The sequence below is a fragment of the Camelus ferus genome, chromosome 13, assembly GCF_009834535.1.
Source record: "Camelus ferus isolate YT-003-E chromosome 13, BCGSAC_Cfer_1.0, whole genome shotgun sequence".
In the NCBI taxonomy this organism is placed as follows: Eukaryota; Metazoa; Chordata; class Mammalia; order Artiodactyla; family Camelidae; genus Camelus; species Camelus ferus.
Window position 1 is genome coordinate 908,317 of NC_045708.1, and position 24,997 is coordinate 933,313.

A 24,997-nucleotide genomic window follows, 5' to 3' on the forward strand; every position below is an offset into this window, starting at 1 on the left:
ACCCCGCCCCGGGCACAAGCCCCGCCCCTGCCCGTTCCCTGCTCTTGCCCCGCCCGGACCGGCCCCGGCCCCGGCCCCCCTCCCCAACCCCCCACAGCCCTACGTGCGCTGTGGACCCCAACTCCCCGCCACCCCGACGCAGACCGCCCCCGACCTGGGAGCTGGACCCGAGCCTGGGGGACCCCGCGACCTGCTCCTCAGGCCGTGAGGTGACCTCCCCTCTGAGACACTATCAGCCTTTGGGGAGCTGGAGGCCGGGGTTCCTCCCTGCACCACGGAGGTGGGACTGAGGTGGGGGAGGCTGCCTTGCCCTGAGGAGCCATTTTCCACCTGAGCGGGGATCCCCCCTCACCCTTCAGGCCGGGGTCCCCAGAGGCCTCGGAGGAGGAGGAGCTGGGCAGGAAGACAGCTAGGGGGTCCTGGCGTCTCCCCACCCGCCGGCGTCCAGACGTGTCCCTGCTCTGCCACCTTCCCCCGCATGGACGGCTGTGAGCCTGGGTTTCTAGCTCTTTTGTTCCCAGGATGTCGCCATCTCCTTACACAAAAGGGAGATTAGCTTCCTTAATTAAGAAATAAAGAAATGAGAAGACCAAGTCCAGGGCCCCGGATCCTGGGCCACGGGTGGCGGCCTGGGAGGAACTTCCCTGATACCCTCGGCGCTTCCCCCTGATGACCATACAATCTACCACATGGTGGCAGCAGACGCCCAGGGACCCTCAGCCACTCCTGCCAGCGCAGGGCTGGCTCCTTGTGCGCCTCCCCCCTCCCCCCGCCCCGAGGCGGGGCTGGGCTGCGCTGGCCGGCGCGCAGGGGGCTGCGAGCTGGGCCGTTCCTCTCCAGGCCACAGACAGATGCCGCCCGGGACGCTCGGACCCTTCGGCTCTCCCCAGCCCCGCAGCTCTGGGGCTTTTCTCTGCACCGCCCTCTGTGGGTTAGGGTTAGCTGCTCCAGCCTCCTCCCCTCCCCACCACTTCATGGCACAGTCCTGCCTCCCCCCAGCTCGGGTCCTGGGCAGCCCCTGTGGCACACTCCAGCCTGCGCACCCCAGTCCCCGAGGAGAGACCACGCAAGTGACCATTCATCCTCTGTGCGTGGCCACTCCGACCTCCAGGGCGGGGCGAACTCATTCCCCCAAATGTCCCTAAGTGGCTTCCTGCGGCAGGGACTGTTCTAGATGCTGAGGGCCCCCCAGGGGTCCTCACCCCTGGAGGCTGCCAGCTGCTGGGAGACAGTGCACGTGTGGGCAGCGGGAGCTGCAGAAGTGGGTGGTCTCGGGGTCCTGGAGTGGGTGACGGGCAGCTGGGCCGGCTCCCAGGTGAGAGAAGCCCAGGAGGGGGGGCTCCAGGCCTGGCACATGGCAGGTGCCGACTGACTGAGGATGCGACTCCCAAATAGCTTGTGACTACAGTTCCCAGACACAGTCCTGCTGGCCTTTTCTGGAAGGGTCACCACACTTCTGAGAGCCAGCTGTGGGGACTTCCAGGAGAAATGGCCAGGCCTCCCCGAGGAAGGCCAGCATGTGCCCAGCTCTGTGAAGACCCCGGAAGCAGAGCACCAGGGTCTTATCGTCGCAGCCCCTTTCTCTACAGACCTCACCCCAAGGCAGGAGCAGGGAGGGTCTCAGGTGGACGCAGGACCATGGCGTGGCCTGAGGGCAGACACCCGGAGTGGGTGCGGGCCCTGGGGGCTGTCAGGGCCTGACTGAGTCTCACTCCAGCTTAGGGCACAGGAGGTGGGGGGCACCCAGTCTCCTTTGGCCTTAGCCACCCCTGTGGGCTTCACTTACCCTTGACTTCTAACAGGGGAGAGCCCCATGTAAAATCTGTCTCCTGGGGATGTTTCCTCTCTGGTTTCATCCAGCTGCTGCTAGGGATTAACTCCCTCCATGACCACCGGGACCGACAGCCTGGGACACTGCCACCAAGAGCAGAGCTGGGTGACCCCTGTGCCAAGCACACGGCAGGTGCCGACACCCTGCCCGCACCCCCTCAGCTGCCGTTTCCGACAGCTGCCCACCCGCCGGCCCAGCCTGCACAGGGACCTGGAGGTGGAAGGGGAGCACTGTGCACCCCGAGAGACCCACCTTGTCCCAGCATTATCAGCAAGACACAGTGGCAGTGGTGGGGCTGGAGGAAATTTAAAAGTTGAACTTAACTCAAAGACTCACATTTCCCCAAGCCCTCGGAAGCAGCGACAGGCAGTGGGGCTTTACTGGAAAATAATTTCTGATGGAGACTGACACTGGTACTGCAGAAATAGGTTTTCTACAAGCCAAAATGCATGTTTACAAAGAATCCTTCAGCATTTTGGAGAAGGCACCCCTCCAGTGAAGCGGAAAGTGCCCGGTGGGCGGGGGTGTCGCGGCCCCACCCTGCAGCACAGGACTGGCCCAGCTGGGAGGCCCTTCCCCCTGTGCTTTCTCTGGCTTTGGCCACCAAAAGTGATACGTTTGTGGGTGATGACCAGATGCCCCCTCCCCTCCAAGGCGCCCATCCCAGAATCAGGGTGACATCTGCAGCCAGCTGCTCAGGGGCCTGCACCTCCCAGCGCCTTCCAGCACCACGGAAGGTCCTCAGAGCCGTGGTGTGAGCTTGCCGCCTCTCCCCAGAGCCAGCCTGCCGCCCCCCCCCGCCCCCTGCAGAGCCAGCCTGCCCGCTGACGGGTGCTGCTGCTGGTTTGCTGCCTCTCCTCCGAGGCGGCCCTGCAAGGCAAACCCTGTCAGCTGGACCCCAGCCTGGAGCCTGCTGGCCTGGGCCAAGCCCGCTTGGATTCCCCAGACCCTCCTTTGATTTCTCAGGGGCGGGTTTTCCCTTCGGGGCACCCAGCAAGTGGGGTCAAGACGTCTCGGGCCTGAGGCCACCCAGCACAACCAGCCCCGGAGAGCAGCACAGCCTCCAATCTCCCGGTGAGGCCGGCCCCAACTCCAAGTGCCCGGCCAGTGCCTACTCACTGGCCGGCCAGCCTCGAGGCCTGGGCTGCCTGCTCCTCGGAGCCCGGACTCCTGGTTGTGTTGGCCACACCTGCTAGCCTGCGTGTGCTGAGCAGGCAAGCCTTCCTGGAGCTAGGCGGTGACATTCGTGGGTGTGCAGAGTGCCAGGCAGACAGGCTGAATTGAAACAGTTGCCTGGGAACCATGGCAGGATCCCTTGGGCAGCAGAGCGGGCGCGGGGCCCCCTCACTGGTGTGGGGACAAGGACACCCTCGGCCTCATCGAGGCGCCTCCTCCCAGCTGCAGAGGGGCGGGCGTCGATGTCCGGGACCAGCCGGCACAACCTTCAGCCTTCACTGTAAGAGCGTGAAAACCACAGGATAGCCGAGGGTGGCAAAGGAGGGGCAGTGGCCACTGCAAAGTCCCAATGCTGGCCCCCACCTCCCCCAGGCCCCGACTCCCTCCTCTGCTGCTGCCTCTCCCGCAGCCACATAGGCCCTCCCTCTGTCCTGATGCCCCAACTTCTGCGATGCCCAGGCTCTGCTCTGGCGTCCTCTCCACCGAGAAGCCTTCCTGGCCCTCCCCTCACCCTGTCGCCCTGCTGGGTTTTCCTACCCCTCCGGTGGGAAGTGTAGGGCTGGGGTTCTGCACTCTGCCCCAGGGTGTCCCCAGAGCCTGAGGGGCTGCCTGGCCCAGAGGGGACAGTCAGCCAATCCCGAAGATGAGCTGGGAGGGACCGTCTCAGGCTTTCCTCCTGCAGGGCATGTAAGTCAAGCAGAGACCAAGCTTTGGGGGTAGTGGGTGGCTGAAAAGAGTTCCCTGAATCTATGTCCACTGGAAACGGGGAATGTGACCGTATTTGGAAGTAGGGTCTTTGCGGCTGGAATCAAGTTAAGACGAGGCCACCACAGTGGGTTAGGTGGGCCCTAAATCCCATGTGACTGGAGTCCTTGAAAGAGGAGGGATGTTTGGACACAGAGAGAAGCTCCCTGACTGTGAAGGCAGAGGCTGGAGGCCATGAGCCCGGAGACACCTGGAGCCACCGGAAGCCGGAAGAAGCAGGAAGGATCCGTCCTGCTGGAAGGAGTGCAGCCCTTCCACACCTTGAGTGTGGACTTCTGGCCCCCAAACTGTGAGGGGTAGACCCTGTCGTTTGAAGCCCCCAGCTTGGTCATTTGTGCCGTGGCCACAGGACATTGACGTGGGACTCGGACGTCTCCTCGCCGTCCGCACCACGTGCAGCTTGAAGCCCCCGGGCACCATTTGGTTGGAGGCAGCCAGGCATCCTGAGGCTACTCTCCTGGCCTGGGCCCTGTCACCATCCCTCAGAGCCATGGCCTCAAGGAAAGCTAGCTCTACTCCGAGCCCACATATGTCCTGGGAAGAACCCAGGATGGACGACACTGGGCCGGGGTCCCCTCCCTGAGAACCTCTTCTGGTGGAGAGGGTGGCCGCTAGGTTCGGCCCGGCCTGGCCCGGCTTCCCACTCCCGTGGCTTCTCGCCTCCTTATGGCAGATCCGCAGGCTGGAGCCCCAACTTCCTGAGATGCTGGCAGGTCCCCGGCCTTCTGAGCCCCAGCTGTGTCACCCCCAGTTCCGTGTGAGCCATTTCTGACCTTGTGTCAAGGGCTCCGATGTGGAAAGCTCCGATCCCCCTCCTTGGGGGCCTCCCTGGGCAGGGGCCGTCTTCAGGCTGGCCCAAGTGTGCCCGGCGTGTCTCCGGGGCAGGCACCCCCATCGGAGCTGCAGGCCTCAGCTGTGCCCTCCGTCTGCCCCCCTCCCCCCTCCTCCTTCTCTCCTCCCTCCCCCTTCTCCTCCTTCCTTTCCCTCCCCCCTTCAGCCCCCACCTGTCTTCGCAAGGGCACAAATGTGGATGGAGAGGCTAGGTCAGGGGTCAGCAGATGGTTATTCGACCTCCCTGGCAATAACTGGTGGGGGTCTGTGGGGCAGGGGTGGTGGGCACAGGCAGAAAGCTGCCTCCTCTCTCCCACCCCCACCCCAGGGACCACGCACCTGGGGTTATCCTACCTGCCTCTGAGTCTTACGGGGACCTGGGCCTTGACTGACCACAGGTCTCAGAGCAGCCAGGGGTCACGAGGTCATCAGCCAGAGGCCTGGTGAGGGATGCCAGCCCTCGGCAGAGGGCCTGTGTCTTTGCTTTCCAGTTGCCATGTTTTGGCAGCAGCTGGTCAGGGCATAACTGTCTGTTGCCTGGCCCAGAGGGGCAGGAGGGGCCTTGGCCAGCTCTCTGACCCGACTCCGTGGCCTCACCATCCAGGAGGCAGGCGCAGCAGGGACCCCCCCGCCCACCCACTCCGGCTACCCTTGACGAGCTGCTCCTGCGCTGCTGGCCACACAGCCCCCAAGGCCAGAGGGCAGCCCAGGGCCCTGCGTGGCCCGCGGAGGCCTGCCGGGGGCTGTCTGGCCAGCGGGGGCAGCGGCCCGAGGCCCTGTGGAGTCACTTCTCCGAACTGGCCCTACTGCTGCCTGCAGCCCAAGGCGGGGCCAGGGTGCAGCTGGAATCAGGACTGATGGTGGGTAGGTGTCCAAACAGGCAGTAGCCCAAGGCCAAGCCCCCTTGGGCCACTGAGACCAGCCTGCTCGCCCCTCCTGCTGCCTCTTGCACCGCTGTGCCTCCACTCCCTCGGGCTGGGATGCTGGCAGGAGGCAGGAGGGCCCTGGCTGGGCAGCAGCCCAGGGGGAGAGCACCCCAGAGTCTCTGAGGCAACTTCAGGCCCTTCTGGCTACTTGGAAGGAGCGGGCTGAGGAAGAGGAGGGTGCAGGGAGTTAGAAAAGCCCGTGGGGGCGAGGGAGGTGGGGAGCAGGGCGTGGAGGGAAGGGGACTGGGGGTCAGGGATTCGTGACTCATGCGGGAGATGTTCTTGGAAGGACAGCCCACTATGGGGAATGGACACATCCGCGAGCTGCTGCTGCCCAACTTGCAGGACAGTGGCACCCCTGCCCCATGAGCCCCCCGCACGGCAGCTGGAGAGGGGCTGGCTACCAGCTGGTCCCGCACCCAGCCCTGCCACGGAGGTGCCCTGTCTCCACCCCACCTAGAGACAGGCCTGCCAGCCCCTTGTTATCAGCCACATGACAGACTCAAACCCAGGTCTCCTGTGCTGCTGCCCTGGCTGGTGGCTTTGCTGACCGAGTGGCACCGAGTGTCCTGAGAGGGGGAGTGGGGTCCGGGGGTGAGGGGTGCTGGGCTTGGCCTGCAGGGAAGGACGGACAGCACATCTGGCCTGGGAGACTCAGGCCAGGCCTGGCTAGACCGTGAGGCCAACAGCTCTCAGCCTGGGTGCCCTTGCGCCCCCACAGGGTGCTCCTGAGCTGTGGAGGGGCCCCCAGACTCTGCTCCCACACCCAGCCACACCAGCTGTCCACAGGCTGCTGACTTGTGGCTGGTGACTGTGGCGGTGACCCCCTGGTGTCCCCTCGCTCCAGCTGCAGCCTATGACTGTGGAAGACGCTGAAGAGAATTGTGCTTGTTAAGACAGCCCTGAAGCTCCCAGGCCAGCGCCTCCTGTGAGGGAGCCGTCCCTGCCGGGATGGCCAGCTCCCCCAGGGAGCAGCTTCTCTTCCCCCCGGGGGGCAAGCACATCTGGCTGGGGGGGGCAGAACACTGCTGAGGGCTTGGAGCTGCCCAGCACTTCAGGCCAGGCCCTGCGGCCACTGGGACCCTGTGGGGACAAAGAAGGACACCGGACACCTGTCACAGCCCTGGTGGCCTTCTCTGAGGGCCTCAGCCCCAGGGGCCTGCTGACCACACAGCGTGACGGCTGCCCTCATCCCCGCTGCCCCAGGCTTCCAGGAGCCGCGGGCCTGCAGCATGGGGTCCCATGAACACGGCCCCTCCCGCGCTCTCACCTCTGGTGCTGCCGTTGGTCTGCGGTCAGGTGGCCCCGACTCGCCCTCCTCCGACCTGCCCTCACGCGCCCCGCCTCTGTCCAGCTGCCTGCCCCTCCTCTCGGGTCATTCAGAATGTGCAGGAGCCGCCTGTGACGAGGTCACAGGAGGCAGCGAAGTTCATTGCAATAACATGTTCCATCTTAGCCCAACATCTCTGAAATATTACATCTCAGCGTGGAATTGTGTACAAATGTCGGCACGTTTCCACACGTTCCTCTCCACACTGGGCCTCTGCACGCAGAAGCCAGCTCTGGTCAGCCGTGATGCGGAGCTGGGGGCCGGCCTGGCTGTGAGTGGCCAGGGGCTGGGGAAGGGCCTGGAAGCAGGGTCCCCACTGGCCCCCATGGTCTCACTCCAGACTCCTTCTGCTGCATCAAGGCTGCAGGCTTCAAGGGGGCTCTCATGATGGTCCCCAAATACCACATCAGTATGAGGGGGCCACTGTAGAGGCAGCAGGAATCCCCTGGAGGCCAGCTGCCGCCCACCCTGGGGACACCCTCCTGCCGGGCAGACGAGTTCGTAGCCATGGGAGGATGCTGGCGGGAAGGGCCGAGACCACCATGGCCGCAGTCCACTGGGGATGTGATAACAAAATCTCACAGGTGGTGGCGAACAGACAGTGGAAGTTTATTCCTCCTGGTTCTGGAGGTGGGACATCTGCGATCAGGGTGCCGGAGCGGCTGGGTTCGGGTTCGGGTTCGGGCCCCGGCAGGTTCTGTTTTCACGCGGTAGGAGGTGTGGCAAGAGCTCTGTGCGTCCCTTCGTGAGGGCCTGGATCCCACCTGTAAAGGCGCACCCTCAGGCCCCAGTCACCTCCCAAAGGCCCCACTCCCCAGTGGGGGCTAGAGCTCAGCAGATGGATCTGGGGGCCGTGAGCGTTCGGGCCACAGCCTCTGCGTGGCTCCCGGGCGCTCTGCGGCCGACGCTCCCAGAACTTTCACCCCAGGTGCCATCTGGGGTGGGGGCGGAGCAGAGCACTCGCCCGCTGGCAGCCCCTGCAGATTTTCTCCCAGACCCCACTCTCCGGCCTGGCTGTGGAACATCGGTTACAGCTGACTTGCCTCCAGAGAAGCAAAGCACCAAGAAGGAGTCAGCCATGGGAGACCCCCATCCTGGAGCTCCGGGTCCCCCCACAGCCCCGCATGTGGCAATTAAACACACATTCTGGAGGGACTGTCTTTACTCTGCCCGGGCTGTCCAGAAGCTCTGGCAGAGACGTGGCAGTCCAGGCTGGGAGTCGGGTTCTCAAGAGGATATTCAAAGTGGAAGTCTCACCCAGGGAAAGAACAGTTGCAGAGGGGAGCAAGGGTGCCAGAGTGGGAAGGGGCGGGCTCTGCACATCTTCCACCAGATGATGTGACTCGGTGAGGGGCCCGGCCCCTGGGCAAGGCCACCCTCCGCCAGGAGCCAGGGTGCCCACCCGGGCAGCTTTGGTGGCCCTTCCTTGAGGGCGGGTGAGACAGGGCCCCCACTAGGGGTAGATGTTTCTTCCCAAGAGCAAATCAGGACAAACTACAAGGTTGGAGAGGTGTGTTTTTCCCTGGGAAAATGCACGCTTGTGGAAAATCAACTGTTTGACATCTTAGATTTGCTACATTCCAGAAGGGAGGTGCAGCCTTTTGCCTGGCACGATGGGGCGGGGCCCCAGGCTGGAGGCTGCTGGCGGAGATGGGTCCTTGTAGATGCGAGAGGGCCCCACGAAGCATGGGGACCCAGTGACCCGTCCCCAACTCAGGGTGGAGCTGAGGATCTCTCTCCGTGGTCCTCTGGAGTGGGGCCCTCGCAGGGTCCCCTCAACCATCTCAGGTGTTGACACCTGGAGCTGGGAGAGGCTGGGCGACAGCAGGAGAGCCCAGTGTCCTGAGCCCCCCAGAGCAGCCGCCCAGCAGGGCCGTCCTTCCCACAGAGGGGGAAGGTGCGCTGGCCGGGGCCCTGCTCAGCTGGGCACTGGGTGGTCAATCCTGCGGGCACAGACCTCCGGGAGGGGGGCCTGGCCTGGCTGCAGTTCTGCCCTCTGTGCCCCCTGGCAGGAACTCAGCCCTGCTCCTGCCCTGAGGGTTTTTCCATCCTTGTGTTGAAGCCTCAGAGCTGCAGGCGGGCCCTTCTGTTCACAACCACGTGTTCTCTGTGTGTGTGCATGTGTGTGTGTGCATGTCTTGTGTTCTCTGACCCAGAGCTGAATCCCAAGGCTCCTCCCGACCTGGGTGTGTCCTGCAGGGGACACTGAGGCTGGAGGGGCTCAGCTACAGGCCCAGCGTGCAGGGCAGTCCTTCCAGCCTCCTGGGATGCAGGCCTTTTAGGCCCCCCTCCCGCCTTCCTTTCTCCTTCTCAACTTTGCCCTCCCCCCCTCCTTTCTGGCAAGCAGATTGCAATCCAAACTTGTTGTTAACTTCTCCCCTGCAGTTGTCCGCCAGCCCATCCAAGTTAAATATTACTCACGGAGATGAAGGCCCACTGGCCTGGAGATGGACCGGTCTGGGGAAGGTGCTGGGCAGAGGCCAATGCCAGGCCCACGGCCACGGGGACCCTCCCTGTGGCGTCTGTGGGTGCTGGGGGCGGGGTGGGGGTGCAGGAAGGGATCCCGCAGGCCTCTGCCCCACCCTTTGAAGTTGCCTGTGTACTCAGCCTTCATGCTGCGGCCAGAACGGTGGGTAGTGGGTCCCTGGGTGGAGTGGCGGGGGGAATCGTCTGGGGCAGAAGAGGGGCTTGGGCCCGGCTGGGCAAGGACCCTCCCCTCGGCTGGTGGCTTCTGCCTTGTGCCAGGCTGGGAGCAGGATGGGGAACAAAATGTTCAGAAAAATAGCCTGTCTGTTTCGAATCGATTCCTCTGATCTCGCCCTCAGTTTTCCCAACAGCGAAGTGGAGGCACAGGGCTGCTATCCACTGAACTTCCCTTCCTCCTCCGGGGGAGCGCCCACCCACTCACCCAGCACCCGCCCCACCCCCGCCCATCAGTGAGGGGCTGTGGCTCTGGGGATTCCCTGGCTCAGAGCAGCACCCCCCAAGCCCCCACCCCCGGGGGCAGCAAAGCTGGGAGCAGACAACAGGCCTTCCTCTTTTCATCACCTGTCACCCCACTCTGCATGGACCCTGCAGGGACCTGAATGCGCCCTGGCCTCAGGGACTTTGCACCTACTGTGCTGGGCCCAGAAGGCTCACCTCTTACTCAAGTAGTGCCCACCTCTACTTGGTACCCGACCCACCTCACTTTGGTCGATCCTTCCTAAGACTACGTACTCCCATCTAACATAGAACATGTGGAAATTTAATTTTTTGTTGTCTCCCATGGATCTGTAAGCACTTGAGAACAGGAAGTCTTTCCTGCTGGTCTGCACACTTGTCTCAGGTAGGCCTTCAATACTCTTGATGGGAGAAGTCAACTCCACACTCACGCCTGGCCGGGGGTCCCCCCCAGACGCACTCACTGCCCCTCACTGCCAGAGCCCCCTAGCCCCTACCTGGATCCCAGCCCGGGCAGGACACGTCTGGCTGACCAGAGCTCAGACCAGGGCCACCTTTGGGGCCCCAAGGGTCCAGAGGAAGAGGCGGGGCCGGGGCTATCCCAGAAGCCTGAGCTGTTACATAGAAACACCGAGGAGGGCAGAGGACAGAGGCACACAGAGCCTAGCACAGCTGCCCCCTGACCGGTTCCAGGGCCACAGCCCGTTCATCCCCAGACTAGAAGCCCACCTCCTGCCCTCGCTGTCCCATGGCCCCTAGACCCCGCGCCTTTGTCCAGGCAGAGCTTCTTGGGTTAGGGACCCTGTGGACACCCCGCTGCTAGAGCCACTCGGCTTCAGGAAGCAGGGCCGGCCCCCAGCACCCACACCCTGGCTTCGTTTGGTCGGTCAGACCTGCCGTGGGCTCTCTCGTGAGGCCTCCTCCCAGCCTGAGCTCGAGGCCGCAGCCAAGGACAGGGAGCCTCCTGGGGGCGGGGCCAGTTGAAAGGCCCACCTGTACCCCCCTCCCAGCCGAGTTCTCTGCAAACCTTTTTTGTGAATGTGTCTGTGTGGGGCTCTGGAGATAAGGCCGCCCACCTGCGTGCCTCCTGCCCAGACCTGTGAGCGTACCTGCCTGTGTCAGACAGGCGAGTTGGGACTTCGTACCTGAAATCCAGCAGGAGGGCAGGAACGTGGGCCTTGAAACCGCCTTCCTTCAGTGTCATTTCTGGGGGCAATGAAGTCGGCTAATGAGGTATCTGCTGCACATTTTCTTGCCCTCCGTGTTGCTGGCGGGACAGAGTGTGGCCCTGACCCTTGGCCTGGCCCCCACAGTGCCCCCACGGCCCTGCCTGCTCCCCTCCCCCTAGACCCCAGACCCAGCGTCTGCTTTCTGGCTGAGGCTGTGAGGGTGGGGCTGGAGTTTGTTTTGTTGTGGGCTCCGTGAGGTGATGGGGAGTGCAGGGCCTGCTTAAGGGATGGGACCCCAGCATCCCACCAGGCCAGGTAGCCAGTGCAGGGCCAGGAGCTGGGTGGGCTGGGTCCTTTGCGCAAGGAAAAACTTCTGACCATGATGGGGATGCAGGGAACACAGGGCTCTGCAAACTGCACTCTCCTGTCCTAGGAGGCATTGCCAAGACTTCTCATTGCCAAGACGTTTCAGCAAATGTCTGCGTCTACAACAAAGCAAGTACCCACAAGTAGGGCTCTTCTCCCACCCTATCCTGGTCAGAGGTGGACATCGAGCTCTGAGTGTCTACGTCATTGGTCTGGGCTGAGGGCAGACCTCAGGCTGGACGTTGCAGGCAGTGCTGCGTAAAGTGAAGCCCGGACAGAGACATGCCTGGTGACCAGCGGCAGGAGACCTAGGCCCAGGTGGAGGGGCTGTGGCCTCCCCAGTGCAGCTGCCTGACCAGGACCAAGGTGTGGAGCCTGAGGCCTGGGGACCACACAGGAGGGCAGCAGCCCCTGGCCAGGGGGTGTGACAGCCTCACAGAGGGGACTGGAAGCCCATGGGCCGCAGGCACTTAACAGTTTCTGATGCAGGGACCACAGGGGCTTCCTAGGCCAGACAGACTGCTGGCCCAGCAGCCAGCAAGGCCCGGCGCCAGCCTGCCCTGCCTCCCCAGCCACTGGGGCCCGGCAGCTCCCACAGGACGGCCAGCCTGGCAGGAATCCCGGAGCAGGAGGGACCAGACTGCTCCTGGGCCTGGGGCCTCTGCCTCGGGGCTGCAGCACAGTCACCCGGAGGGGCCCGGGGAAGGCCAGACGCTGCCCGCTGAAGGCCTCGACCGATGGCAGTCGGGGGCAGGGACGGCGGGCCATGGCCCACAGGCCCCGGGGCTTGACTGGGGCCTGCGGAGCCTGGGAAGGCACCCAGGGCCGCCGCATAGCCCCTGGCCCGGCAGCGCAGCGGCGGCTGGAGGCCTGGGCGGCAGGAAAGGGAAAGGTGACGTCATTGCCGCCTGGAATCTGCTGTTTGGAGGCGTCGCCATGGAGACCGGAAGGCTCAGGGTGGGTAAAAATAGCAAACCCAAGAGGGTGTAAGTTCCAAGAATGAGTCTCTGAAAAGAAAGGAAAACATCGTTTCTCGAGGCAGACAGAGGCCCGGGGCTGGGAGTCCAGCAGGAGGGGCCGAGGAGTTTCCGGCTCTGCCGGCACCCGCTGGCCCCTGGTCCCCAGCGTCCCTGCTGCTGGGAGCTTTGTCCCCAAGCAGGGCGTGGCGAGTGACAGGCTCCCGGCAGGAGCGTCTGGGAGTCCTTCCTTTGGGCGGGGCGGGAGCAGCCGCTGCTCCGGGCCACTTTTCCTCCCCTTTTCCTTCTGCAGCTGAGGAAGTGGGAGCCCGGAGCCCAGGCCAAGAGCAGCTTCGACGGCAGACGGCTCGGAGCCCAAGGCTTCGCCGCCTGGGCCCAGAGGCATGGGGAAGGGGCATCTCGGGGGAGAAGCTCGCGGCGGGCCTGGCGGCTACCCCTCCACCCTGGGAGTTGCCTTCCAGGCCAGGAAGGCACCTGTCTTGGTCCTCCCCAGGCCAGACTGGGCTGAGCCCCTGAAGTGCCCAGCACATGCTGTCTGGACGCCTCCTCAGCTGAGTCCTCTGGGGGCCCGCTGTGTCCTCACGGGCTGCCTTCTATTCCAGGCCACAGAAAGGGGGCAGCGCTAGGAGGCCGGGGGCCCTTCTCCCCTGACTGTGAGGATGGACCCTCTGCAGCCTCAGGGGGCTCCCTGGGCCAGTGCCCACCTCTGGGAAACAGCGCCGTCCTGCTGGGGGCTCCTGCGGCACCTCACCGAGGAACACCTATCCGAACCAAAGTGAAATCTGGTCGCCACTCCTTCCCAGAACACAGGTCCCTGCTGAAATGTGGTTGGACTCGGGACCAAGGGCACCAGGTGGGGGTGCCCATGGGGGCGACTCTCAGGCCCGAGTGAGAGGCAAGCCCATCCCCATCCCACTGGGGACAGCGACAGGGGACAGCGACAGCTACAGCAACTCACAGTACCCCAGGGAAATCCCTTCCTTCCTCCCTTCCTGCCTGAGGCTGGGAGTGGGGCTGGGTCTCTGCCCTCAGCGCCCCAGGGAATCTGGAATGAGCTGGTGTCTCTTCTCTTCCACCTTTGTTCTGCAGGGTAAGGGGAAGCCCCTCTCTCCACACAGGGTGGGTGGGGCCCGGGGATCACAAGGGCCTTGCCTCTCATGCCCTGGGCTTGTGGTGGCTGATGGCTGGAGAAGGAGAAGGGGAAACGGAGCCCCTGTGGGGGGAGCTCATTGCCCCCAAGAAATAGCTCAGACGCCTTATGTAAGGAGTGAGCTCACCGCAGAGCCTGCCAGGAATGACGACAGGAGGGCGGGAGGGGGCCGGCTCGGGGAACCAATTTACGAGGAGAGAGGGGCCCAGGGCCTGTGCAAGGAGGGGGCTGTCGGCTGGCCCTGGGCTACAGGGCCACGGGTACCAGCCTGGGGCTGGAGGGGCCTGAGCGCTTGGTGTGGCCCAGCAGCCTACAGACCGAGATTCACGCTGCTTCCCCCACTGCCAGGCGCTGGCAGGCGTGTGGTCAGAGCAAGGGCCCTCTTACGGCACCCGAGACCCTCAGGGACCAGCTTGGAGAGACTTAGAGGGTTGGACACCAGCTGCCCTCTGTCCTCTTGCTCCTCCCCCCACGACAGGATGCTCAGCCCCAGCGGATGCTGCTCTGAGGGTGGCCTCCCCTTTCTTTCTCCTGCCGGGGTCCTGATCCCCCGCCCTGGCGTGCCCCCTCCTTTCTGGGTGTGGAGCATTCCCCCACCTCATGTGCAACAGGCCCAAGCTCCGGAGCCAGCCCGGCCACACGCAGGCCCAGAGAGGGTAAGGGGCTCAGGGAGTGCGCAGCGCCCTCAGCCAGGAAGAGCCGACTCCCGGAGCACCCGGCTGGGGGCGGCTGACCCCACCAGTGGCTGGGCCGGGAGATGTGCCTCACCTCCTCTGACCGCCATCATCCATTCGCCAAGAGTTAGTGAGAGTCTGCTCGCCACTTGCTGCCTCGGGTCCCTGACAGGGAAGGGACACGGGACGCTCAAAAGGAGGTGACCCCAGGACCTGAGGTTGGGGCACAGAGGGGCCAGGACAGGGCTGGGAGCCCAGGGTGGGGCAGACCTCATCCCAGCAAGTGTGGCTGGGACAGATGGAGAGAAGGAGGCAGCTGGGGGGCTGTGGGCCCAAGAGAGGGGAGGAGGGCAAATATGGGGGCAAGGGACAGACATGGCAGAGGTGAGGGGCCAGGAGGGGGACCCTCACTGGATCTCAGGCTTCCCCTGACTGCTGGGAGGTAAAGTGAGTGTGTCTGGAAGGCAGGGCCTGCACAGAGGGGCTCCTTGTTGTGGGTCTGCCACTCAGGGCACCCCTGGCCCCTGTCCACACCCTGCCATGGGCGTCTGGGCCTCACCTGGGCTCCCACCCCCTTGCTACACGGTGCCCTGGGCAGGTCCTGGGCCACCCAAGCTTGGTGGCCCTGCTATGACACAGGATGGTGACACCATGACCCTCAGTGCCTCATGTGTATATGAGCGTGTCACAAAAGCCTTGGCACCCAGGGAGATTGTTTTGACCACTGGGCCCTTTGGTCATTACTGGCAGCAGGCAGTTTGGGCCCCTGGAGGGCCATCTCTGGAGGGTGCTGTTGGAAAACTGCCTTTCCGCCCTCGTTGTGCCCCGTGCCCAGCTGGTGGCACTCAGCAATGATTGCTGGACAAAGGGACCGCAGAGGGTCCTTGAAAGATGCTGCCAACGCCAAGGCCCCGGCCGGGGCCCAGCTCCCCCTCTGCGGCAGCTCAGCACTCCTGCGCCTCCTGCTTCATGCACAGGACCTGGGCCCAGGCCTTGGGTCCTGGCCGGCCCAGGGCTGCAGGGCACAGGCAGAAGGCGGCCACCCTGTGATCGGCGGGGTGTGGCTGGAGCCTGGGTGGCGGTGGCCGGAACAGGATGCTTCAGGGAGTTGGGTCCTGCGGGCAGGGGCGGGTCCGCAGGGCAGGACGCCCACACGGGCTCTCTCTGCTCCTCCATGAGCACCCTCCAGGCTGAGGATGTGTCCGCAGAGCCAGGCCAGGAAGTGAGCCCCTGGGCTCGGAGCCCCGGGCGGGCCAAGGCCTGTGCGCCCCTCCCTCATTCCTGCTCATTCCTCTGAGGCCTGTGCTGGCTGAGTGGGGCGGGCAGGGGTTCCCCCAGGGCACGGGGTTCCAGAGCCAGTGGCCTGAGGCCACACTGCTCCCACCCTGGGTGTGAGACTAGACACAGGGCTGAGCCATGCTCTGGCTCCCACGACTGCCCTGCCCTGCCCTGCCCAGGCCCCCGGAGGCTGGGCGGACTCCATGTTGCCCCATCAGCTTCACCTGGCAGCTGAGGCCAGTCCTTCTGGTGGGGGGGCGGCTGGTGGTGCCTCGGGGCTGTGGGGTGGACATTTGAGCAGCTGAGTGGCTCTGCTTGGCGCGGGAAAGGCGCCCACTCTTCCCTCTCCTCCACCTCCCAGAGGACAAGGGCAACGCCTGGGTGGGGGAGGGGGGTGGGGAGGGGGCAGGCCTGTGGGCGCGCTGCCTGCACGGGAGATGGGCAGGTCCTGGGGCGCGGCGGCACACTGGGCTCACCTCACTGCCAGTGGCGGCTCTCACACACCTGGGCCAGGCACTCTGCTCAGCCCCCTGAACACCACCTCGCGGACCCCCGTGGGGCAGGTCTCAGCTGAGAGCTGGACGCGGGGACCCTGTGTGACCCTGTCCCCACCCCGGCCCCTGACTACCCCAGGGGAGGCCACCTGGGATGAGTAGCCCTTGTGTGGGCCACAAGGCTGACCCCGCCAAAGGTTCCACGAGAGAAGGGGAGTCCCTCCCAGACAGAATGGTCCAGGAAGAACAACGGGGAAGTTCAATAAACCTGGAAGCGGCTTTTCCGGAAAGGCAGAGAAAGCAGGTCAGCACAAAGAAGGAATTAAAAACACCTGCAGTTCCCTCACTTTTTTGTCTCTGGTGTAGAATCTGAAGATGACCAAGGACCACGCTGGCTGCACCCAGGTATTCTGACTGACAGTGTTTCCATCGTCATCCGATTTAAAACTTTTTGATTCCCATTATGAGTCCTTCCTTAATCAATGGCTTTTTCAAAATATGTTTTTTAATGTCCCAAACTGTGGCATTTTTTGGTGGCAAAGTGAGTTTGCTTTTTTGGTTGTTACTTTCGTTCAGAGTTACTTAGTTCAGAGTTTTGATCTTTTGGTTTAAGTCTGGCCAAAGAAAGGCAGATACACAGATGAAAGGAACAAAAGGAGCCCAAAGGTCTGGACTCTCCCGACCTGTCCGGAGTGGTCACTGAGCCGCCCTGCCCGACCTCGGGGCATCGGCCTCTCTCAAGTCTTCCAGCTGTTTCTTGTCTGACTTTTCTCCATTTTTCCACATTGTGCGTTCTTGCTGCTGTTCCCTTCATTTACGAGTTTTAGACATTGTGAGATGTCCCTGGAGGAGCTCTGACCAGCACTCTCTGCCCGCCCGCTGCTCACTCTTCGATCTTCCCGAATGAGCTCAGCTGTTGTGTATACTATTATGACTACGTAGATACTGTGCACTGCTAAGCCAACTGGGGAGCCCCGCTTAGGTTTTCCCTTTGTTTTTCCTGAAGTTAACAGTTGCCTTGCTTTCTGTTTTGCCTACTGGGTTGTCTCTGTGCCTACAGCAAAGACCTACATCACCCACCAGCCTCTCCACACAGTTTTCGATCGTTGAGTGTGTCCTATATTCTGTCGGTTCCTGGTTTTTCTGGCACCCTCTACCCTCTTGCCCTGGTTGCTCTGGGCTGGTTGCTCTCTGGGCTCCACCTCCAGGCTGGTAGGCAGAATCTCTATGTCCCCTTTGTGGACCTCTATTCCCGGTCCTCAGTGGGTGTGAGGCCAGCTGCAAGCTCACGCAGGCCACTCAGTCGCGATCCTGCTCACCACTGTGACTTGCCTTCCTTCCTTGTTCCCGGCTCCACAGAGCTTCCTGCCTTCCGAGTTTTCAAACATTTAAAGAGCAGACCTGTGTTCTCTGACCTGCTTTCGTGTTGGACCAGGAAGGGGGGCCAGTTCCTCTGCCATCTGGGCTGGAGCTGCAGCCAATGCTCTCAGGGTCCTGCTCGTGCCCCCAGGCCTCACCCCCACCTTGCCCAACGGTAGGACTTTCAGCAGCCCTGCCCCACTGGGCAGCTTAGGCGCACCTGGGCCGAACTGAGAATGCATGCCTCCTCCCCATGACACTTAAAATAAATTCTGTGTGTTCTAACAACCTCAAGCTTACAGAGAAGCTGCGAGAACAGTGCAGGAACCCCCGTCGCGCCCCACGAAGCGCTTGAGGTCCCCGCTGACATGGCGCTCTGCCGCAGCCCTGGCACCATGTCCTGGGCAGGGTCGCTATCGTCTGGTCCTCAGGCCACATCTGGGGCTTTCTGGTTGTTCCACTGACATCACAGTGAGATCCAGCGAGGGTCCCCAGGTTTCACAGAGCTGACGTCTTGTTCTTCTCCATCGGTCTGGAATATTCCTCAGCCTTTTCCTCACTGTCACCTCTGAAGGTTCCGGGCCCATCCTTCTGTACAAAGTCCCTCTGTATGGGTGTCTGAGGTTTCGTCATGGTCAGATGCAGGTCATGCCTTTTTGGCAGGAGAGCCACAGCAGCCTGTCCCACCATGCCAGGCAGTGCAGGGTTGCGGTGCATCCAGTGCCTGACGGTTTCCACTTTGATCGCTTGATTATGGTGGTGCCTGGCGGTGTCTCACCTGGGAACTCACCCTTTCCTTTGCAATTGACAGGAGCCTTGTGGGGAAGAACTTTAAAACTATACATTTCCATAAAAAAGCAAAACAAACAAACAAAAAATATGCAAATAGCTCTTTTCTTATCAGACTTTCAGCTTATGAATATGCTTATTTTAATAAATACTTGAATATGCAGATACGGTTTTCTGATTCCACAGTTATAATCCGCAATCACCGTTATGCTCTCAGATGTGGCAGTGATCTCCCCTCTGAGCTGCCCAAAAGTCCTTTCGACACGTTCCTGTTTCGCTTTGAGCTCTCCATACTGCCTGACACTGTGGTAAGATGTTCCAGACTAGTCCTGTCCTCTCTCTGTCCAAGCCCTTTCCCTTCCACGGAGGATGGAATTTAGAAGCCAAGACTCAGGTTCTCGGGGTGCTTGCGGCTGCTGGGTTGTCACTCTTTCAGGGCCTCTCCCTGGGCAGAGTTAGGGATTACCTGGATGTCTGTACAAACACACTTTTACATTTATAGTTTGTCTACTTGTTTATAAACATTGGAATTCTTGGGTTCACGCAGGGATTGCTGACTCCAGTCCAATGTCACATGTTTGTTTATCTCTTCCCATATTTTTAATTCCCATCTCTAACAGTGACAACCCTGACTCTTATCATGAGGAATGTGTTTCTTTATTTGGCCAATCCCATATATAATCAATCTCCCCGTTCCAGCAGATGTCCCCTCCCCACCTTGGGCTCTGATCTTGCTCAGGGCTGCCCCCCACCCCCTGAGATGACTCTGCACCCCAAGATCCAGCTCCAAGAGCCCGGGTGACAAGCTTGTAACGCACTTGGTGTCCTGCCTTCCCTCCCTCCCTTCCTCCATCCCTAACCTGTGTGTCCTAGAAACACCTCTCAAATAAACGATCTGCACTCAGAACTTTGCCTTGGGGTCTGCTTTTGGTGGAACCCAAACTAAGACAAAAGTCTTTTCTAAATTTTTACCAAGCTCACGTTACCTGAGTAACTTTTGTTTAGAATTTAAGGTTTTAGAACAGTATCTTAGCACGTTCCTGACAATGCAGCTGCGCTTGTCTGAGACCAGGTGTTTCCTTCCCATGGGGTAGGGCACAGGTGGCAGGTGGAAGTCAGGCAGGGCAGAGCCATTCCCCCCAGAAGCTGTCTCTCGGGGGTCTCTGTCGGGGCCTGCTTTTCTGAGCCTTCCGCCCATTTCCCCAGCCGGGCCTCTGAGCTGGCCCCGAGGCCAGGGGCGCCCCATCACTGCCAGCGCCCTCGTCTCTGGCCTGTAGCGCTGTAGCCTGTAGCTCCAAAGCCAGCCCCCAGCCCCTGGAGGCCTGCGCAGCACCTGAGCAACCGCGTCCCCTACAGGCAGGTTTGTCAATCCGTCGCCTCCTCAGCTGGAGGAGATGGAGGCCACATGGGGCAGAACTTGATCTCCATCCTCCTGGTCCCAAGGCCTGGCTCGTGCACATGGGGGTATAATCTCCACAAGCGTGTGCGCATGCAGGAGTGAGCGCGCGCACCACCAGCTGCCCACACCTGTCAGTCAGCATGGCAAGGGCTGGAGAGTGAGCCGGGCAGGCCTGGCGCCTGCTGCTCGCTGGTTCCTGTCCCTGTCCCCTGACATGGCAGTGCCTGTGGCCTGGACCCCCCACCTGCCAGTGTGGTGCATGGCCTGTGGCAGGGGACAGTGGGAGAAGCAGGCCACTGGCCAGGGCAGCTGCTGGGATGGGTTGGAGGCAGGAAGGCCAGCATGTGGGAGCTCCCCCAAGCTGGGCTTGTGGAGAAAACAGGGCCTGCCTGACTCACTCCAGGCACAGCTGCCCTGGCCCTTGGTGGGTAGGGTGGGCTTGGCTGCTCCAGAAGCTCCATTATCTTTTGGGGAAGATGACCTCAAAGCCCATGGAGGCAGAGACATTTTAGAGACCAGAGCAGTCCCTCCTTACTTCTCTGGGCCCTTCACCCTTCACCTATCCCCTGCCCCCTCCTGCACACCCACCTCGGCTTCCTTCTGGGCTCTGAAGCTGTGGGAGTGTTGGCTCCTCCACCTGGGCCCTTCCCGAGACACCTTCCTGGAGCCCTGCAAAGCCAGAGGGCAGAGGGAGGAAGCACAGGGAGCCGGGCCCTGCCCGTCTGGGGGGCCTCGGGCTCAGAGCCCTCCTGGGAGCGCCCGCTTGGCCAGAGGAGCTGGAGAAGTTGTGTGCTCGGCCGGGAGCCCCTCCAGACCGGCCCTCTGGAGCTCCAACCGCCTTCTCTCACGTATAGGCTGTCTGCATGGGACTCAAGTCCACGTGGAAGGGATCAACTCTCTCAGGTGCCACAGACGTGCTTTTGGTCCAAATGTGGACCATGAACACAGCCTCTGAAAGCAAAGAAGTCCTTTTTCTTGTTTTTTAAATATCCCTTTCCTAGTTTTCTCATGTTTGCCTAGAAAAGCCTTGCGCTGGGGGCACTGGATTGACGAGTGGAAGGGACAGCCCCCCAGGGCACAGGCGAGGGCAGGCGAGGGTTTCCTCACAGAAAGGCCTGGTGTTTGAAGGCGGAGCACTAACCCTGAACCTCAAGGCGCCCAGGCACCTGCCTGTGTCTGCCATACAGGTGTGGGGTCACCTGGCCATCCTCAGTGCCCCTCCAGACGCCTGCCCGTGCCTGAGGGGCAGTTGAGGCCTGCAGACACAGCCGGGTGGCTCCCGGGGCAGACACGGCCCCTGAGGAGTGCTGCTTTGGGGCCACCTCCAGCCCCCACTGGGGAGGCAGCAGCAGGTGATGAGCTGGAGGTCACAAGGGCTGAAGTGAGTGTGGCCCTCCGGCCCCTGCCCACCACTGTGGGCACCCCCCACGACTCCCCCCATGTTCAGGCCGGCTTGGATGCCTTCGTCCTGTAGAGGAAAAGGGGTCACTGCCCAGCTCGACTGGACTGTCCTTCTGCCTCGGGCTGAGTGCAGCCAGAATTGTCCTCCTCACCTCGAGTCCCCAGCCCCCAGGCCTCTGCTGGATGCTGCCTCCTCGGGGGGCCACCCAGCAGAGTCTGTCCAACTCCAGGCCCCAGGCTTGTCCCACCCAGCACTTTCTGGTTGGTCTCTCCCCAACGATACAGCCAGTGTATGGAAGGACGCACAGTGAGTTCTCACTCTGGCCATGCCCTGGGTGTCCCGCAGATGTGTGAACGGCTCTCTGGACAAGGAGGCTGCACGGGAAGGGTCACGCCAGTCTGCGGGAGGAACGGAGCCCGGTCCCTGAGGACTCACCACGGGCCTGCCCCTGGCGGCTACCTGGCCGGACAGCACGGGCCACAGCGCCGAGGATGCAAGCCCTGCCCGTGGAGACGCAGCTCTGCACGGGGCTGGTGGGAGGTGACGTCGCTGGCCGTGCGGAGGGACCAGGATGCAGGGTCACAGGGGGGTCGCTCTTGGACCAGTCATCCCTTGGAGGGGTGCTGTGCGGTGCCTGCATCGCGTGGGGGCTGTCGGAACACGCTGCATGGTGTCTGTCTCCTGCGTGGGGTCTCCGGGGCGTCACAATTCTAATGTGTGTAGGGACCCACGTTGTGTTGTTGGTGTTCCTGTCCTACGTGGGAGTTGGATCATACTGCGTGGCGTCCCGGTCGCGTGCGGGGGCCCCCGGGGTGTGTCGCGTGGCGTTCCCGTCGTGTGCGTGGGGACCCCGGAGGCCGGGAGGTGTGCGGTGGAGGGTGCGCAGCCCCGTCCGGTCTGCCCCTCAGCTGGTTTGCGGTTGTGGTGGGGTCTGCGTGTGGGTTTCTGGGCTCCGGCGGTGACGGGGCCGCGCGCCGTCGCAGCCGCGCAGGAAGCGGCCTCCGCCGGATGGGGGTCCGGGACGCCGCCGCCACCCCCGCGGAGCCGCCTTCCGGCGGGCGGGGCTAAACGGAGCCGAACGGGGCTGAATCCCCGGCGGGCGGGGACGAGCGGAGCCGAGCAGGCCCGAGTCCTGGGCGGGCCGGCCCGAGAGGAGCCGAGCAGAGCCGAGTCCCAGACGGGCGGTGCCGAGCGGAGCCGAGGGGGCCCGAGCCCGGGGCGGTCGGGCCCGAGCACGGCCGAGTGGGTCTGAGTGCCCAGCGCGGGCGGGGGGAGCGCGCGTTCCTGGAAGAGCCGGCCGGGGGGAGGGCGCATTCCTGGCCGGCGCTCGGCTGAGGCGGACGCGCGGCCCCAGACGACGCACGGGGCGGGGCGGTTGCGCGGGGCGGGGCGGGGCGCGGGGCGGGGCGGCGGCGTGAGCTCAGCGGCCGGCGCTCAGTCCGAGCTGGAGCGAGCCGCCGGGAGGATGTGCGCCGAGCCTCGCGCCGCCGCCGCCGCCGCCGCCGCCGGGGTCTGAGGCCGCCGCCACAGGCGCTCCGCCGCCCCGGAAGCCGCGCGCGCGGGCGGGCGGGCGGGTGGGCAGGCCGCGGAGCGGGGCGCGGGCGGCGGGGTGGGCGCGGGCCGGGCCGGGAGGCCGGCGGCGGGCGCGACGCGGCCGGCCAGCGCCGCCGGGACGAGCCGGGCGGGCGCCGCGCGGTGGGAGGAGCGGGGCGGCGGCGGCGGCGGCGCGCCGCGCGAGGACGGCCCGGCGGGCCCCGCGCCCGCGCCCCCGCTCCTCCCGGGCCCCTCGGCCTCGGCCGCCGCGGCGATTCGCGCCTCCCGGCGCCGGCACCTGCCCGCGCGCCCCCCGCGAGCCCCGGGCCCGCGAGCGTTGGCGTTGGCGTTGGCGGCGCGCGCTGGGGCATGCCCCGCGCCTAGGGCCCGGGGGGCGCGCGGGGGGCGCGCGGGGGGCCCGGGCGGCGGCGGCGGCGGGCGCGGCGCGGGGCGCGTGGATGTGGCGCCGGGCCCGGGCGCCGGCGGGCTCCAGCGGCGGGACCCCTTCGCCCCGCCCGCCTTCCCTTTCGCGCCCCCGGGCGAGGCCGAGGCCGCGGCCGTAATCGGCCGGGAGCCGACGGCGGGGGGCGGCCGGGGCCGAGGCCGGGGCCGCCGCCGGGGCGCGCGGGGCGGCGGCGGGGGCCGCGGGGGCCCCGGCGCGCGGGAGCGGGAGCGGCCTGGGGAGCCGGAGCGCACTATGGAGGCGGCGGCGGGCGGTCGCGGCGGCTTTCAGCCGCACCCGGGGCTGCAGAAGACGCTGGAGCAGTTCCACCTGAGCTCTATGAGCTCGCTGGGCGGCCCGGCCGCCTTCTCGGCGCGCTGGGCGCAGGAGGCCTACAAGAAGGAGAGCGCCAAGGAGGCGGGCGCGGCCGCGGTGCCGGCGCCGGTGCCCGCGGCCGCCGAGCCGCCGCCGGTGCTGCACCTGCCTGCCATCCAGCCGCCGCCGCCCGTGTTGCCCGGGCCTTTTTTCATGCCGTCCGACCGCTCCACGGAGCGCTGCGAGACCGTGCTGGAGGGCGAGACCATCTCGTGCTTCGTGGTGGGCGGCGAGAAGCGCCTGTGTCTGCCGCAGATCCTCAACTCGGTGCTGCGCGACTTCTCGCTGCAGCAGATCAACTCGGTGTGCGACGAGCTGCACATCTACTGCTCGCGCTGCACGGCCGACCAGCTGGAGATCCTCAAAGTCATGGGCATCCTGCCCTTCTCGGCGCCCTCGTGCGGGCTCATCACCAAGACGGACGCCGAGCGCCTGTGCAACGCGCTGCTGTACGGCGGCGCCTACCCGCCGCCCTGCAAGAAGGAGCTGGCCGCCAGCCTGGCGCTGGGCCTGGAGCTCAGCGAGCGCAGCGTGCGCGTGTACCACGAGTGCTTTGGGAAGTGCAAGGGGCTGCTGGTGCCCGAGCTCTACAGCAGCCCGAGCGCCGCCTGCATCCAGTGCCTCGACTGCCGCCTCATGTACCCGCCGCACAAGTTCGTGGTGCACTCGCACAAGGCCCTGGAGAATCGGACCTGCCACTGGGGCTTCGACTCGGCCAACTGGCGGGCCTACATCCTGCTGAGCCAGGACTACACAGGCAAGGAGGAGCAGGCGCGCCTCGGCCGGTGCCTGGACGACGTCAAGGAGAAGTTTGACTACGGCAACAAGTACAAGCGGCGGGTGCCACGGGTGAGTGTACCGCGGGTGAGTGTCCCGCCGCCCACCGGGCCTGGGGCGTGGGAGGGGCGGGGCCCTCCTGGGCCAGGGGTTGTCTTCTGTTCTTCTGCCTCCCCCACGTGTCTCAGAGTTTTGTTTCGCTCTAAGGAAATTCAGGGTAGCGCCAGTGTCGCCACAGACAGCCCGGGAGGAAGGGCCTCCCGGCTGATCTCTGGGACCAGGTTTGCCTGGTTGGGGGTCCTCGGGGGGCCTGGAGCAGGCCTGGTGGATGAAGCCTTCCCAAGGCCCACAGCCATTGTCCAGATGGGCTGGGAAGGGCAGGCTTCGGACCTCGGACTCTTCCGCCCTAAGTCCCGGGAAGTTTGATCTGGGCGGGCCTTCCTGGGGCCTCAAGCCCAGGCCTTCCTCGGGGCCCAAGGAGGTGTCCAGACTGGGTGGGGGAGGATTCGGCCCTCACCCTAAGGCTCCCAGGCTCACACATGGGTGTCTGCGTTTCCCAGCAGGCAGAACTTGGCCAGGCAGGCCCTGTTTGTGCCTTGAAGTCTTGGGAGACAGACTCAAAACTGAAGCCAGGTGTCCAGGCCGTGGTGGCAGGGGGCCGAGACTCAGTGACTCCAGCTCTGTGCGTCTGCCTTGGCCTGCCAGGGAGTGAGTCCCAGAGTACCCGTGTGGGGGCGAGGGCCACTTGGCACTGGGCTCGGGGACTGGTCAGCGGGCACCTGGGGCCCTGGGTGTCAGAGGAGCTGCTGGCCTGTGATTTGTTTTGGATGTGCACGTTTCCTATCGCCTCTCTGAGACACTGAAGGGTACGGCAGGGAGGCCACTGGCCGAGGCTCTGTTGTTTGCCAAGAGGAGGTTCTGTGTGATCCAGCCTGGCAGCTTCCAGGCACTAGACGCCGGAACCATTCACTGGGGGCCTCACCAACTTTGCATGGCATCCCCCCCCATCCC

General features: G+C 64.0%; 2 protein-coding genes across 4 annotated transcripts in view; both read left to right on the forward strand.

Annotated features, from left to right (window-relative positions):
* The first annotated feature begins 11,971 nt into the window (after positions 1 to 11,971).
* On the forward strand, positions 11,972 to 18,766 carry LOC116668219. 2 transcript variants are annotated; one of them, XR_004325282.1, is made up of 3 exons: positions 11,972 to 12,294; positions 12,607 to 16,315; positions 18,245 to 18,766. XR_004325282.1 is itself a non-coding variant. In XM_032494969.1 (2 exons), the coding sequence occupies exon 2, from the start codon at positions 13,137 to 13,139 to the stop codon at positions 14,340 to 14,342; it is 1,206 nt and encodes a 401-aa protein (XP_032350860.1). In that variant the 5' UTR covers positions 11,972 to 12,294; positions 12,607 to 13,136; the 3' UTR covers positions 14,343 to 18,221. The 2 variants fall into 2 exon arrangements, 1 of the variants encoding a protein (XP_032350860.1); XM_032494969.1 differs by lacking the exon at positions 18,245 to 18,766 and having other exon boundaries at positions 12,607 to 18,221.
* A 3,957-nt stretch (positions 18,767 to 22,723) lies between these two features.
* SKI (SKI proto-oncogene) overlaps positions 22,724 to 24,997 on the forward strand; it is a 60,489-nt gene continuing 58,215 nt past the window's right edge. The window contains exon 1 of one of the 2 annotated variants that reach the window (XM_032494970.1): positions 22,724 to 24,073. In XM_032494970.1, the coding sequence (XP_032350861.1) occupies positions 23,090 to 24,073 (984 nt within the window). In that variant the 5' untranslated portion in view covers positions 22,724 to 23,089. The remainder of the gene's footprint in view (positions 24,074 to 24,997) is intronic. The other variant, XM_014552551.2, reaches the window with a different exon arrangement.